The following is an 18,069-nucleotide window of genomic DNA, read 5'->3' as shown; positions in this document are numbered from 1 at the left end:
TATCAGTAATCACTATTGTCCATTTATTTGATTTTTTAGACAAAAACCATGTTTTCTTTTTTATTACATGCATGTTTCATGATATGGAACAATCATGTCTTTCATATGGATGCGAAAAAGGTCGGATATAGCAACGAGGGAATTCCATATAACTTGCTCTGTTGAAAACAGGAACGATTATGTTACATCAAGTTTCAGAGATAATTGCATGAAATATCATTTATCAAAAAAGCTTCGAGTAATAGTAGAATAATCTATTCCAAATTTGTGGCAGCTAAAACGAGTGGGCAAATGAATGAATAGACAAAATAAACATGACATCTCTTTTATCCTTTTTATTTTTTATTTCTAAAATGTCCATAATGTAAACAACGGACAATACCAATGGGCATCCAGTTGTCAACCAAACGTTGATAAATAGGTAGAATTTGCTACTAATTTATAATGGAATTTTCCTTTTTAACGCTTTTCATTTACCTCGAAACCCCTAGCTTTAGTAGAATTATTTATTAGAAAAATAAAGCATACTAAAAGACGAAAAATCTCATCAAAGTTTTCCGCCAATTGTTTTTTGGTTGTTACCTGTTTTTATTCTATAGCATTTTAGATTATTTCTACTAACATTACTAGTTTTCGTGCTATATCCTCTCAAATTTCCCGACCTTCCTCCCGTACGACCCCTATTACAGGACCTACCGTTTGCATGTATTGTCAATTTGTTCTCGTCCTGAACATGCATGAAATAAGTGTCATTGGACGTTAAGCAACCATCAATCAATCAATCGATGTCTTCACAATCTTTTCTGCGATTTTAAAAATAAGAAAATACGTTTTAGGTTACCAAAGTTATGTCAAAATACTAAGTAAAATTGTACTTGATCAACCAAGTGACAGTTAACTAGGACTTGTGTGTGGGATTATAAATAAGTCACATTACCTGTCTAGAATGTAGACAATGTTGACATTTGATGTCGATATCTTCTATTATTATATTATATATCCTTCCTGTTATATATTTTATATCTCACTGTAAATCTGCCTTTTTTAATTTTGTCATAAATATCTAAATATATAACTTGTCAAATTACCCATCATAAATGAACTTTATACTAATGTAGACACAACACAAACTTTTAAGTTAAATAAAAAAAAACTCCCAGTCTCTCCCTCTCTCGCCATGCATCCGTCCATAATTACAAATGTGAATTTATCTATCGATCAATACATCCAATCCATCCATACGTCCATATAAATATATATCTATCCACCTATTAAACTTAAATCGTATTATAATTACAAAATTGTGACTTTTTAGATAGTCACAGTAGCTTTTTGTTGTATTTTCCTTCGGTAATGAAACATACCCCCATCACCTTCGGTGGACTATTAGCAATTTTTCTCAATTTATATTTCTTGGAACACATTAACTTTAATAGATACAAGGTAAAGATGTGATGTACCTCTATGTGGTCATAAGGGCATATTATGATATATATTCAGGTGAAGCTTCTACTAATAACGTAACCGGGGTTTGCAGATGTAACGTCCAAACATTTGAATTCGTATTTGTAGAGTTTATTGCATGTATCTATATCATTAAAATTCCAAATATATTTTCCCTTCGGTTTAATAATATATTATAAACGTCGATTAGAAGTCCTTGTATTATCAATGAAATTTTATTATTCCCTTTATTTGCTGTAACTTTCAAATTATTTGCACTTACAACTCCGTCAATGTCTTCAAGAAAACGACACGCCATTGACCATGACAAATTAGCCTCCTTAAATCTTACAAATTTACGATAGACTAATTGTCACTTTGATGTTGTCAAACATCTACACGAATTCGGGTGATAAGTCTTCCAGTTTTTTCTGGTGATCCAGACGAGATCTATCTTATAGAGCTTTTGTTGTGAACTGTTTAAACTACGGTACTTTTATTTGATAATATGCAAGTTTTTTTTATTTTACAAAGATCCGTTTAATGATAGCTTTGACAACATGCGTTTTGTACTAATTGTACTATTTACTAATACTTTTCTAAAAACGTGTTTTGTGTTTGTTTGATTTGTTTTACTATTTATATTCAAATTTATTAAATAGAGCGATATAGGTGTACCTAGATTGCCAATTAACCCACCATTTGTTTTGTATCTGTCCAAAATTAGGAATTCGTTTGCATCGGTGTCTTTTGCTAGTATTTTGCACGACTACATTTTATGAGCTCGTATTTTCTTATCATCTTAGAAAGACAGAAACACTGATTCGGGATTACATTTGCATATACAAGGAAACAATCGAGTTGAAGACAGAAAACCCAGCGATATATATTATTCTGACACCAAGTCTACTTTCACTCGTAATTGTAGCTTGCTTTGCGAAAAATGCGGCAACTACCAATTTTTGTAAACTTGCCGTTTATTCGTCATTTTCACTTTGCAAATTTAGACAATTTAAACATTGTATCGCACACTAAATTAAATTTGGAATCCAAATATCGTTGCATGAGATTTAAAACAGCACTCTGGAATACTGAAAATGTATGTATACATGAGTGTTCTGTGCAAAATGAAAAATACGTACACGTCAGTTTACACTAAATAGAATGATAAAATTCATTAATGTGAATGGACTAATAAGAATATATACTGTATGGTGAATACTTCAAAATTCATGATAGGAAATCTCTACAACAGTTTTTTTTTAATTGTATAAGTAAAATAAATCTATATTGAAATACAAGATGCTTCTCTATTACAAGTTCAGTTTTTATCTGAGTAGATATGCATGTAAAGAAAATTTGACACGGCATTGAATTGAACTCAACTGTAAATGTAACATTCAAGAACAGCAATGCAAACCGTATAAGTAACTTGAGAAAATGTGATTAAATTTTATCCTTTTTGAAAAAGCAGTTTTTACTTCGTATTCTGTTTATTGAAATTTGTTTGAAATGTTGTTCATTGAAGCATACATGTATTAAGTTTTGGTTAAATTTGTTTCGCAATTTCAGTAAAACCTTTTCATAAGTCACAAAAGATATACATCCTGTAGTAATTGATAGCAACCGACGGTTTGTGATTTTTAAACATTATTTACTTCATAACCAATATTATGACGAAGGAGAACATTTCAGGGGGGGGGGGAGCAATTTTCCAGAGGCCATGTATGAGATTAACATCTTTTAATCACATTTCAAGTAGCCAAGTTTTATTTCTCTTGTATTCATAATTAAAGACAAAAATATATAAATCATGACGTGAAGTTTATGGCATGACTGTTTGACAGTTGAAATTTAAAGCATGTTGTAACATATCTGGACAGTAACTTACACACAAAATTGTGTTGAATTAAACAGTCTCATTCATAAAAAAAATTCAGAAAGCAGTTCCTAAACCTACGAAGTTTTCGAACAGAATTATTTAGTATGTAACATGCATCTCAAGATAAAAAATGAACATTTATTATGACTAAAAAAGGACATCGCTGTGTGCAATAATAAATAGTTCAAAATGTTAACCAGGACAAACACTTGTTTGTTTCAACTTTCATACATCTAGCATGGATAGCGAATATTTCATTTGAATACACGCGTGTTATAGATCTGGAGTAATGACTTTATTCGTTGAATTACATTTTACACTACAGGGATAATGATGGACGAACGGACAGACGGACAGACTGACAGACAGATTAAAAAGTATATACCCCGCTATTTTGAAGCGTGGGGTATACACATATATGAAAAGCGAATATAAAATGTTTTAGATTTTTATACTTTAATGTAATGAGGTACTAACCCGTATATTTATCAGTTCATTTAACGTTAAGTCGACAAAATTCATAGACCTATCGGATGAACGAAATTATCTGATAAATATATACCCTTTGATAAATCAAGAATCTTTCCGTATAGTGATGCTCAAAACCATATTATCGGGGAAAATTAAACTTTTAAAAACCCCTAAATGTCGAGTATATCTAGAATATAATTAAAGCAATATTTGGTCATTGTGCCTCTTCTGCTATCGCACCACATCCTATGTATTTAACTTAAAGAATTTTATAATTGAATTGGAAAAATCTTTTTAAATTATAGGTATGATCCATATCTCCACATATGTATGTTGAATGTAAACCAATAACAACTTTACAGAAATGTGTGGATCTCAAATGAATATTATTGAATGCGCTCATTTTAATCCATTTATAAATCTCCACTTTATTATAAATCGTATATACAAAGAAGACACTAGTGCAAACAATTATAAGATAATGTAAACATTATTGAGGGTATACACCTGTTTATCAATCCAGCTTCTTTTAACATAAAGCTGCTTGAAGATCTTTTCTGTCGACTGTTTATACAGTGGAATGACAAGGAATAAGGCAAATCAGATTGATATATAACAGAGATGACAGAAAGAAGCTTAGAATTGAATATTGTCATGTTCAAGTGTATTACTGTCTCCTTATACGTTTGATCAGCTTAATATCTTGAAAAAAATAGGATGAAAGAAACGCTCAACAATATACGTCATGCGATGGAATTTGAATGAGCTAAAATAAAAGAGGCTAATATAATTGTCTATATCCATATAAAGGTCTTACTATGTTCTTGGCAGTGGCTTAGTTTGGAAGCCTATGACGAATTCCTGATTGATACATACTTGGCAGTAGACAAAACTGGTCTCATTCCGCTCGTGTTCAGAGATTCCTATCATTTTCACTCTCATGTGTGTATATGTATATACGTCGTGAGATTGTTATATTTTAAGAAACTTTGGTATCCTTCCTTTGTATTAAATTTTGTAAAAAAGACTCTTATCTCTTTGAGTATAAGAAAACAAAAATCCTCACGCCACCGTATATCTATGAATAAATTAATAATAGAAACCAAGGATTTGCATAGTTACTATACACATCCTGCAACAGTTGATAAACCCTGAGATCAACATAGAAATGCGTAGATGTAGCATGCTTGCCAATGACACAACTATCCACCATAGATAAAATCACGTGGACGTAAGTAAGTTCAAATATAAACATGAGAAAAAGTCATTTAGGTTTTATTCTTTACTGGATTTATTCTTTTCACTCGATATATTGCACGAGTTTGTGCTTTCCTGTAATGTTCATAACGTTGCTACATTTGAAATCTTCAGTTAATGACAGATGTTTTTCACTCGTTCCGTTGGTTGGTAGCGTTTGCATTTGTCAGTTATTGTGTACTTCCCCTTTTCGAATTTGCCTTAGAGTTCGGCATTTCTATATATTTTTTTTTTACAAAAGCCGTTATTATAGTAAGAGGCATGATTTATTTATATCAGCAGATCTAATAGTACCTTAAAATCCTTCTTTAAGAGAAACTGCCAGCATTCTTTGATAAAATACTATATATATTTAATGCTATTTTACTTATAGTCATGTTTTTGTTGTCTATATTCCCGAATTAAGCTATATCTTTGTTTGCGATCCTTTAATGAATGAAGTTATCTTAGGTAGTTTTTGTTTAATTCGTTTACAGCTTGTTTAGATTTGAGGAGATACTAATATAGACATTGTGGTTTTTTTTCTGTAAAATTCGCAAATAACATTCACTAGTTTGTTCAACTTTTTAATGCTAAAATGTATGATGTAGAAACCAACATTGTGTTTTTTTTTCTGTAAAATTCGCAAATAACATTCACTAGTTTGTTCAACTTTTTAATGCTAAAATGTATGATGTAGAAACCAACATTGTGTTTTTTTTTCTGTAAAATTCGCAAATAACATTCACTAGTTTGTTCAACTTTTTAATGCTAAAATGTATGATGTAGAAACCAACATAACAGGAGTCGACGAATGTAAATCGAAGCATGTCATATCATACCTGTATCACTATGCAGGTACTGCTTCCGATAGACAATCAGTCCCCGAGGGTACAATTCGTTTAGTAGCCAGTACTTCAGTATTGATTGGCATGATCAGGAAAATTAATCGCAGACTATTTAGGTTGTTCTGGTTATGCACTTTGTTTTTTTTTTCGCTCCCAAACATTTTGTTTCGTTGTTTACTATCCAAATTTTGGGTTATGAGAGTACCAGATGAAGATTATTCCAGAAACGAGTGTTGGTCACACGGAAATAAATCACATCTTATGTTATTTTATTGAGAAAAACACAAAATCTGGTATTAGTCTTTTGTAAGGAAACAAAAGCGTGTTAAATTAGATAAAAGTGTTCACATTTTAATACCCGGTATATAGGAGACTACAATTGTTTACCAAAAAAATATAAATATGACACAGGAAGAACTTTTTGAGCACAATCATATTAAACTCTGGCATTGCTTCAAAGGGGCATCCGCCCTCACTATTTTACAAAGAACAAACACCAGATACTTAGTGCTTATCTTCAGCAGTCTCAAAGAAAAATCAAGAAGCGCTGAGGACCACATATCGGTCAACTAGATGTTGGATTATGGTCTAGTGTGGACCTCTGTGGTACCATTGCCCCTTTCTGTGTTTTCGCAAAAGAGGAACTGTCAAGAAGGTGTCATCGTAATCATTTCAGCAGTCTAAATGGATAACAAAAACAACTTTTAATTTCAACTAAGAAATAAAATTTAGACCTGAAAGAAATCGAAACCAGTAAAACAAATTGCCCAAAATTCTGTTGAGATAGATAACCATCAAAACGCATTCCAGCTCTATTAAATATTACTTTCAAATCATGTTATGCTATGAATTCTCTGATGGGACAACATTTTGAAATACTGCAATTCAATCTTCGAGTAGTTCATAAAATGACACATGAAAAACCCTATACCAATGGAATTATTCAATGAAAAGCTCTTCTGTGAGGATGTAACAAAGCATTGTCACAGTGATGAAAAATGTCCGCTCCTGACCCGTATTACAGATTTTCAGATATGCTTCAAATGTTTAATGGAGTTCAATTGCGAAAATTAATGTAAATCCATCGAGAAAATTTATTTCCGCAATCAGTGAGTAATTATATTACTACAAAGGAAGCCACGGTAAAAGACTTTGGTAAAAGGCTTTAGCAATATTTCAGTAAAAGGAACGATTTAAAAACGCTGATCGATTTTCAACATGACGATAAAAAAGATTTATTCCCCTGTTTTGAATATTAACTTCATTATTCATAATTATTCTTTTATCATTATTGCTATTTTGTTTGAAATTTGTGTAGCTTATACATTTTTAATGTTTCATATTCAAGAAAAGGACATAATAATTTTCCTTCTTAACACAAACAAGTAATTTTTTAAGTCCATTTAAATGTTACGTTTGAAATTTTTTTTGAAAATTGTATTTATTTATATGTAAAATTGTATATAATTGACAGTTATACGCTATAACATATTAAAAGGACCAAGTGTTTGCGCTTTAAAGTAAAATATATACACCTAAGTATTGCTTGGACTTGTAGAGTTGTAATTTCCATTCCAGTGCGCATGTGCTTCTGGGATAATTTATAAGGTATGCTGCAAAGTAAGAGAGCGAAATCGAAATCGAAAAATGACTATACACAACAATCAAAACCGTTTATAAGGTCCGCATCAAAATAGTTTTGTTTTGTACAATTGCATGATTTAGAAATGAATAATATAAGCAGTCACAAATACTGGTAAAATATATTTCTTTTGACTTTGAATATCGTTTGGTTGCTGTCTCATTACTCATATACAACACACTTCTTTAAATTTGTATGTAAGTGAGTTTGAAAGAATCTTCAGTGTAAATTTACAGAAAAGAGAAAATCTACCGAAAAGCCAGTTATGCCTCAATTAAAGCTATGCTTCCACACCAAACAGGCAAACATAAGGCTTTATGATTACAACTCCAATACAACAATAGTTAGGACTGGAAACTTAAAAAGTGTGTCTTTGTAGCTAATACCCTTGATAAGATACTCTGGTATAGGGTAACTTGGTTAAAAAACAAGATGGTTTGGAACTCTTTCGCAAGACAATAACACCCTCGATGAGAGGCAAACGTGCTGCAGTGAGCATTTATCATACGCCTCTATGTCGATAAAATAAAAAAAAAAAAAACATTTTTTTTTGAAAATGTAAATATTTTTGAGTGTTAAAGACCTCGAGTTACAATTTTTCATAGAATAACCATTTATGAATTATATTCATTGAAACTATTTTACTCCGTTCACCAGCGGCAGTAAAAATTATTCGTTCCTAAATTCGGTTCAGCTAATTTTAAAATCATGCACATAGTTATACTAACTCGTCAGAAGATGCATGGAATACTTACAGCAACCATTTATCAGTCTGTGTTAAAGTTGTATGAAACGAATTACTTGTTGTTCAATGTAAAGGAAATTATTGAACTAATGCATGCATATATACTAAACTGTTTTCTCTATGCACGTTTTTTTTTTTACATTATAACAAATCCAATGACCATAACGTGTAACCCACAAAACATATTTCATTGAGTGAGTGTTGATCGAAAACATTGAATGCTTATCAACTTTCGGATTTTGTTGCTGAAGTTTACTGAATGATCTTTATTCTCATAAACCAAATACATAGTTACAGAGAAGAAATATTACAATAATAACAAATATTGAATATAGCATGTGTGAAATACAAATTATTGTTAATATATATTATAAATATATATTTGGACAAAAGATAAATAAATATACAATAGTTGTTTTAACCAGGAGGATAGACTTTCACAGAAATACATTTAATAAATTCTCAAGTTCAACACAATTTCGATTTGAGTATACTTGTTTAAATTTTATAACATTTACATTAGATTTACAATATTGCGGTAAATATTTGTTTCTTTCGTCTTTGAAAAAATTACAAGACATAATATAATGGTATTCGTCACCGATGTCAACTGAGTCGCAAAGGTGACACAATCTATCAGATCTTGGTATGTTGTGCCACCTTCCCGTCTCAATCGGCTAACGGTGATTTCCACATCTAAATTTACATAGTTTAAGGTTATTAATAAATTGAATGGTAGCACTGACAAATAGTGTTTAAATTTAAAAACATTTTTATACAATCTATAACATAAACCTTTTGGCGAATTGTTCATTTCTGATGACCATTCTTGAGTGAACTGGTCTCTTAATCTTTGATGAACACTTAATACAACCCAGCGTTTCTAAAATACATAATGACTTTGCCATACATTTGACATTCTACAATCATTAAAAATTTTCTTTATATAAGATAACCATTTATTTTCATAACCAAAATTATTGAGATTAACATGTAACAGATTATATAATAAACATGATATTTTGCTCTCTTTTCCTTCTTGTAAGCAACACCAGACACTAATCATACGTGACTTGACGGTAACTGAAATAGGGTATCTTCCCAGCTCACCATACACCATAAAATTTGGGGTTTAATTTTTTAGACGTAATATATGCTTGCAAAAACGCAAATGAACTCTCTCAAGAATATCTAAATTTTCGAATCCCCATATTTCGCACCCATATGTTAATATAGGAACAATAGCCTTATCAAACATATCTAGTTGGCACTCGATCGACAAATTATTAAGTCTGGAAATTTATATTACAGCATACATTGCTTGAATCGCCTGGTCACGTAGATATTTTCTGGTGGAAAGAAATGAGCCACTTCTAGAAAATATAATACCAAGATATTTATAGCTACTGACTATCTCAATTTCATTTCCATCTATATTAAATATCAAGTTTCGAGGTATTCTACCTCTTGAAAATACCATAATTTTCGTTTTATTGATGTTAATTTTTAGTTTCCACTCTTTACAATACTCTGAAATTTTATCCAACATACATTGTAAGTCATGGCTAGATTCCGCAAGTATAGTATTGTATCATATGCATACAATAATAGAAAATTTTTAAAATATACAAAAAGTTCGTTCTCAATATCAAGTGTAACAGACTGAATTCCATCAATATTAGAATTTTCTAAAAATCCTTGTAGATCATTTAGATATAGTGAAAAAAGCAGAGGAGAAAGATTTTTCTCCTTGTCTAACGCCTGTTTCGCAGACAAAGATATCAGAGACTTCTGAATTATGAACAATTCTAGATTTGACATCATCATACATGTTTTAAATAATTCTTAGAAATTTTCCGTTTACATGGTTCAATATCAATTTTAAAAAATAATGAATTTCGATGTATAAAATCAAAAGCTTTTTCAAAATCGACAAATACACAAAAGAGTTTTTTCTTTTTCACCCGTAATAATTCAAATAAAGCGTGTAATGAAAACATATGATCCGTTGTGGAATTACCTTGCCGGAAATCTGCTTGGTTTTCATTTAGGATATTATAATTTTCAATAAAATCACTAAGTCTATTGTTAAGAATAGACGTGAAAACTTTCGATAGACAAGACAAAAGTGTAATAGGTCTATAATTTTTGGCGTCCAATTTGCTCCCCTTGTTTTTGAAAATAGGTATTACGTTTCCTATAAGCCAAGCCTCAGGCAAGATTCCCGTATCAAATACAATATTAAACAAATGTACATAAATATCAACCATACAATCAAGAGAAGAAGCAATATATCCATTAATCACTTGGTTTCACCCGGTGATTCGTTATTTTTAGCCTTTTTCACGGCTTTCATAATTTCCTCCCGTGTAATCTTAACCTTAATAAACAATCAACAAACATGCATGGAGCACGTGAAAAATAAGTGAGATGATAGAGCGATCTTTAATATTTTCAATATGTTCCATGCGTTTTCATTTGTTAATCATTTTGTCATAATAGTTGTTAAATGATTTTGGTGTATTAAATTTTTTGTAAAATAATCAATTAACACTACACTTAATGTCTACTTTCCAGTGCACGTTTGTTTCCTTTTTCATCACGGGTGAGGATATGCGGTTGTCGAATTTCTAACGAGTAGTCCAATGGTTAAGGTCACTGCATTCGGAAAAGCTATCGGCGAATAAGAGTATGGAAAGACAATAATTCATTAGTAGTACATTTCTAAAGATTTTGATAAGATTTAGGATTTCCTTTTACAAGAAAGTCCACGAACACGTGTTTTAAACTAAGCCATTCAAGTATGTAAAACATATTCAACTACTTTATTTCAGTTTGAAGTTTCACAAGACTTAAGAAATACACCTGTTATACATATAATTTTATTTTCACTTGTTAATATTTAAACGCGACAACCAATTTATTCATAACTTGAACGTCTTGTTAACTTATATTAAAGTATATTTCTCAATTAATAATTTTTTCCAGTGATGTATATATTTAAAACTATCTTTGGAATTACGAAAGTGAGGTCCACTTTATTTACAAAGAATAGATAAGATCTATGTTTCTGTCAAGCTGCATGAATGTTTTGCATTGTACTGTTTTTAAAACTTTCCAATCATTTCATTGGAGGATGTGCATATTGACGTTATCTATTTTTATTCTTAACGAAGCTATATAGCTGCGTTCCTTAAGACTTTTGATACATTGACGTATTTGACATTTCATTAGATTTCCATCTTGAGCTTATAAGGCCAAAACGTTATCATGGAAATTAGCTTAACTTAAGTTTATGTCAAGCCATTGCATATTTATATAGTCTTTGGTTGATTGTGTTTTGTAGGTTTGTGAAACGTCTGATTGTATCCACCAAGCAGCGTCGGTCTTATCACGGATGAACACGAACGCAAACCCATGTGAGGTAATTATCTTCGTCACCCAATCAAAACACTTGACCAGTTAATTTAACGTCTACTTCGAAGCACGCGCTACACTGGTCAGTAAGGAATTCAATAATAAATTGGATATCTCACCAGAGTTGTCAAAGGTTTAATATCGCACCTTCGTGCATACAAAGGACAAATTTACAAAATTAGATAGGCAGAATTTGTTGTTTGCTATCATTGTTAAGCTGGTCATTTATTGATTAATGTCAAATAAACATTGAATTAGGGGTATTTAATCATCCCATGAAAACCTACTGGGAAAAATAAATCATATTTCTTAACACGTCTTAAGTTTTTATTTCTTTACAAATACACAAAAGTATCGTCAAAATCTTATTTTTGCGTAATCCGAAACCCATTTATGGATTTTGTTGTTGTTAAAATTGATGTTCACTTCAGTGACTTTCCTGTATTGGAAATTTTAAGGAAGAATTATTTGAAAAGACACTAAGGCCATGTTCATTTCTATTAACTGTACTTACGCATTAAGTGTCAATAATAAGGACTGAATATATATACACTATTATATTTTTATTTGTAGTCATCATTTTCAATTGACATAGTCTCCTTAATTCATTAACAATTCAAAACGAGCTGTCATCATTGCAAACAGAATATTAAGTATGACAACTAACAGCCTTTTAACGCGTTGTGTATTGAAATTTGCATACGTCTTATTGCATAAACGATCTTGTCAATTGTAGTATGGATTTATTTATCAAGTTAATAATTGAAACAGAGTATCTGATTAATAACTTGATTGAAATTCAGTGGTTTGAATAAATCTTTGAAATCTGCCAATATTTGCAGACATGCAATTTCTTGGGTGCTTGGGCTTTTAGACAAAATTCATTATCTTGATAGGAAAAGCAAGAAAAATTCCTTAGATTATGTCAGATATGAATCTATCAAAAAATAATTGTATTAGCTAAAACATTTGGCAATTAATCTACCTTTTCATTTTTGAAATAGGATTTTTACGAATTTGCATGTGGAGGCTTTCATCACCAATCACATCTGTCATGGGAAAGCCAAAGAGTCCGAGAAGTCCCAGACGTTTTACGGGAGAAGTTCGGATCTTATTTAGAAGGTAAAAGATGTTTTCAATAAAGAGATTCATAAAATATGTGGTATTTAGATTTCGGCGAACAAAATTATGATTTGAAAACATTGTATAGATTTTCGTAAAACTATCTGTCTTAACATTATGCTGTATCATGATAATTCTAGTAATATCTTTGATTAAAATTACAATGAACGTAACAACATACAAAATGTGTATTCTTTAACCTTAATAAACATAGTTTGTCTAGCAGTGATGCCGTTGTAAGACTTTTTGGTTTGCCACTATTTATAGATATTACAGATAATAAGTAGAAGTACTGTGAACAGAGCTCGAAAATTGATACCAACTTGACACCAGTAAGAAGGTTAAGAACATTGTTTGTTATGGGAACCATTAAAATCATTATGACATGAAGAATAATCATAAATTGAAACGTCAAAATCCATATTTTTGTATTGGAAACCCCAGAAATCATTCTGATAAAAAAGGATGTGGATAATGGCATTAAGTCATGAAAAATCTGCAAAAGTTCGATTGAAATTATAGAAAAAGTTGCCGATAGGGGATGTAATAATCATAACATGAAAGGGAAAAGTCTATGTTTTTGTATGATAAACCACAGATATCATTCTGATGAATAGTAAAATAAGAGCTGCACAATGGCATTATGTCATGAAAAATCTGCAAAAGTTTGATCGAAATCCATTCACTGGTTTAGGAGAAGTTGTGGATGGGGATGTTCACCCCTATAATATGAAAGGGAAAAGTTATGTTTTTGTATGAAAAACCTTAAAATTCATTCTGATCAAAAAGTGTATAACAAAAGATACTCAAGTACATTACGTAATTAAGACTATAATCACTATGTGAAAATTTCTTTGAAAATTTTAGTCTTTGTTTAAGTAAAAATTGGTGCTGATGGAAGAACAAACAGACAAACGGACGGACACCCCGATCACTATATACCCCCACTTCGTTTAACCGGGTATAATAAAAGAATCACAAATAAAAATTATCCTAGTACTAAGTTTCGTTAGTTAGTCTGTTGTTAGTGCTATCATATCATCTCTGGTATGAAAAATAATCAGAATATTTAAAGATAGCCGCCCATAAACAATATTCAAAATATGCAACATCAATACAACACACCAAAGAGTATTGTTAATTTAGATAATTGGAAAAGAATGGCAAATATATGTCTATGGTTGATGTGGTCTGTTATTCTATGCGATATTTTTGGCGATTCCTTTTCTGAAAAAAAAGATTGTCATTTCAGAAACACCCGATCTCTTATAAATTATATTTTTCTGTACACTTAGTTAATAATTCTGTAGATTCATTGTCAACACCAATTTCATCTACTGAATCAGAAGCTCGCAGAACTGTTAAAGTACTATATAGAGATTGCAAAGACGAGAAAGAAACATTAGTAACAGCCCGGGAGAAGCGTAAGTATATTCCGGAACCCAATTCAAATAAGTAAAACCAATATATCTTTTTCATTATAATGAATATTTGTGAAGAATATGTTTTTAAATGATGGAGACGGTCTTTCTGATTTACCATATAGTCGCATCGTGTTTTATTATGTAAATCAGCTTTCATGGTTTATTTTCAAATCTCGTTAGAGCGTGGAGAACGAATTAGTTGCGTAAAATATTTTGTACAACTAGCAACACTTTTTTTCATTTATTGAAACAAACTGTAATGGAATATTAATGGAATTATCTTCCAATCCATCTTCATGTACAGAAGTCACGGACAGAACTTAAGTTATAGTGGGACGTTAACTTTCCTATCAAAGAATGAATTTGTTGATATAATCCAATTTACTGGGATTTCTCAGAGGTGACGATACTCTTTATTGATCTGAGAATATTTCGTTTGCTGTAAGAAATTATCACATTTCGTTTGTCTTTGCATTATTGTGTTAAGTCTACAATTCAGATAAATGTCGTCTGTAATTAGTGTAGCAGAAACGCGCCGAAAATAGTAGCCATTACTCTTTTAACCGTGTGCATTAACCTCAAGTCTCTGCTTGAATCTTAATGTCAGATGGAAACGAATATTTATGTTTTCAAATGCTGAATTTGCCATTTATTGTTATTCTTTGACATAACTCATTAGCCTCCATAAATTTCTGCAAATTATTTTGTTTGCGAACTTCAATTTATCCCAGGAATAGAGATATTTGTCATTATTGACATTACAATTTGACTATGACATACCACTTTCAGCGAAAAATGCCACGATAGAACAAGTTGTCAACTAAACAAGAATTTATTTCACCAAATATAAGATTTTTCCTTGAATAATTAATGTGAATCACTAATATCATTTTGTTTATTTGTTTTGTTTTCTATTGTTTGCAGTAAGAAATCTCCTAGTCACCGTGAAGTCCAATAATGGGGTGAATATGAAAAATGAGACGAAGAACTACGTCACAAGATTACTAGCAATAGTTATGAAGCAGTATGGAGCTACGCCTCTCTTCAAAGCAATAGTAAAGAAAAATGGAGATATCACCGTAAGTTCTTGTTTTAAAAGAAGTAAACTTTCACATAGACATGTAAATATGATGGCACTCTCTATATGGTTTTAGTGGCAAAACAAATTACAAATCATGTAAACTCATGCGGCAATTGGGACATTCATACAAAACTTGGCAGGAATAGTGTATTGAAGCAACTTTATAGAGTTATATTCAACCAGTATGATGAAAACTTGGTCATTACAAAGAGCTCTTTACTCTCTTTTTCATATTCTGCAAGGGCCTTCCCGTCTGATGATATAGTAACAAATAGCTTCAAATTAATATATTAGAATATTGCAATTTGTGATGTTTAATCACACTTGTCTTCAACGGCACTGTGTAGCATTGAATAATATTTTCATTGCATGATATTTTAAAAATATTCATTTTTTTTAAAGGTTGTTTTCAAATCTTAGATATCCAATTTCTTATTATTTTAGCATTTTGACTGCATTGACTATGAGTGAATTACTACACTTGGTTTTTGATACAAGCAAAGTGTTTTTTCTGAGATAGTTTTTTAGCATATTTGAAATTTGAAAGATAATGGACAGAAGTATGAGAAAGAATATACTAAGTGTTTTTGCGTTTTAAATTTGCGTTATTTTTTGGTAGTAGTTCTTGTCTAAGTCGATAATTTTACTTAAAGTCTACCAAAACATATTCCACGCAAATTGTTCCATTCATTCCTTAGAGTTTTTTTCGGGATCACACTAAAAATGTACTGTTAAGAATACATATAATTTAAAAACAATTCTTATCTTACTAGTTCATATAAATATTAGATTTCTAGCATAATTTAATTAATTCCAAAGCACTCTTTGATTGATGGCAAACCATTGGGATTTTCCGTTTCAAAATCATTAAAAAGGAAGATATTGTATCTCTTTGATATTTATAGATCATTATAATTAGGCTGAACTGCTGGTCTCAAAATTACCAAGCTAAAAAACTAAAACTTCATATGGTATCATGAAATGCTCAAAACAGGTATCTATTTTTTTTAACACAATGCGTCTCTTTTTACAATCATTATGAAATTAGAAAAACCTCAATCCATTAAAATCAAGACATGGAAATAGCTATTAGGGAGACAAAAGGCCGGAATAGTAAGGACACGTGACTATTCAATTGTTTCGGCCTCGATCTGAAACAAAAGACAAGTTGTTAAACACGATATAATGTCGAAGTAAATGTGGTGACAGAAAGGAAATTAGATTAAAATGCAATACGATACCGAATTTGACAAAATCAAGTTAACTGCTATTTACAAGTCAAAAAGTCAATAATAAAAAAAGTTAATTTTTTTTATAAAAAACTAAATTACAAATCTATATCATTGCATTTCCATACAATTCAGTCTACGATGCATTACACAAATCAACAGATAAGAGTTCTTGTGATTATGGCAATCTGTTTGAAAAAATTAAGTGAAAATCGTTAAAACTAAATTTCAGATAGAATGTTACAATTATTACGAACGTTTACAAAACACAATGTTCGTGAAAACAATAATAATCATTGTTCTGGAGATTAAAAGGAGATGTCTAATAGCACTAACGGTGAAACTGTTATCATGACAACTAAAACATCATTTCAATTTAGAAATTGATTGTTGTACATTCTAACAGTTGAGGTCAATGGGGATAGCAAATTAATTCTAAAAAACCCATGTGAAAGTGAGACTCTAAATTGATTTATAAAGGGACAACATACAATCTGCGAAAAATTAGATGCACATATGAGAATATTTATTGCAAAAAAGAGTAATGTCCAGCGAATTGAGGAAAGAATATATTATAAATAAGTAAAGACAGACAGTGATAAATAAAGGGAGAATTTGGGTATATGTTAATGAAACGGCAACCCAACAACAACAAAAAAGACTAACAAACAACAGTCTACAAAACACTACACAGAAAACTAAAGATTCAGCAACACGAAACCCACCGAAAAACCGAAGGGTAGCATTTCCATCTCTCCTTTATCCTGTTCTTATTTCCGAGATCAGTAGAAGAAATGGCACAGTCAAAAACAGACAGAAAAATTTCTCTACACTCTTGGTAATATTAGAGTTTGATTATGGTTTGAGCACATGCCTATCGTTGAAGGCCATATACTAACTGGTAGAGAGATTGATTATGGTTTGAGCACATGCCAATCGTTGAAGGCCATATATTACCTAATAGCGAGATTGATTATGGTTTGAGCACATACCCATCGTTGAAGGCCATATACTACCTAAAAGAGAGATTGCTTATGGTTTGAGCACATGCCTATCGTTGAAGGCCATATACTACCTAGTAGAGAGATTGATTATGGTTTGAGAACATGTCTATCGTTGAAGGCCATATACTACCTAAAAGAGAGATTGATTATGGTTTGAGCACATGCCTATCGTTGAAGGCCATATACTACCTAATAGAGAGATTGATTATGGTTTGAGCACATGCCTATCGTTGAAGGCCATATACTACCTAATAGAGAGATTGATTATGGTTTGAGCACATGCCCATCGTTGAAGGCCATATACTACCTGATGGTTTTTTGGACAATCGATTCGATGTCTGTTTCATTGTCAACTTGTTTTATTGATGTAGATTGAACTTTATATTTACGAGAAAAAATGTGTTGAACGCAGCAAAATGGATTACATACGGATATTGAGATGGTGGGCAGGCATAAGATATATATATATATGTGTGTCCAAAGAGTCAACAACAAAAATAGTTTTAAAACGTGACATCAGAGAAA

General features: G+C 31.1%; 1 protein-coding gene across 1 annotated transcript in view; it reads left to right on the top strand.

Annotated features, from left to right (window-relative positions):
* Positions 1–1,421: 1,421 nt before the first annotated feature.
* LOC127707562 (membrane metallo-endopeptidase-like 1) overlaps positions 1,422–18,069 on the top strand; it is a 39,295-nt gene continuing 22,647 nt past the window's right edge. The window contains exons 1-5 of the mRNA XM_052212160.1: positions 1,422–1,443; positions 11,614–11,691; positions 12,689–12,806; positions 14,117–14,230; positions 15,155–15,309. Coding sequence (XP_052068120.1) covers positions 11,665–11,691; positions 12,689–12,806; positions 14,117–14,230; positions 15,155–15,309 — 414 coding nt within the window. The 5' untranslated portion in view covers positions 1,422–1,443; positions 11,614–11,664. The remainder of the gene's footprint in view (positions 1,444–11,613; positions 11,692–12,688; positions 12,807–14,116; positions 14,231–15,154; positions 15,310–18,069) is intronic.

This window comes from Mytilus californianus, unplaced genomic scaffold (assembly GCF_021869535.1).
Source record: "Mytilus californianus isolate M0D057914Y unplaced genomic scaffold, xbMytCali1.0.p SCAF_7, whole genome shotgun sequence".
Taxonomy (NCBI): Eukaryota; Metazoa; Mollusca; class Bivalvia; order Mytilida; family Mytilidae; genus Mytilus; species Mytilus californianus.
Note: the sequence above shows the minus strand (reverse complement) of the source record. Positions and strands in the feature narration are given on the sequence as shown.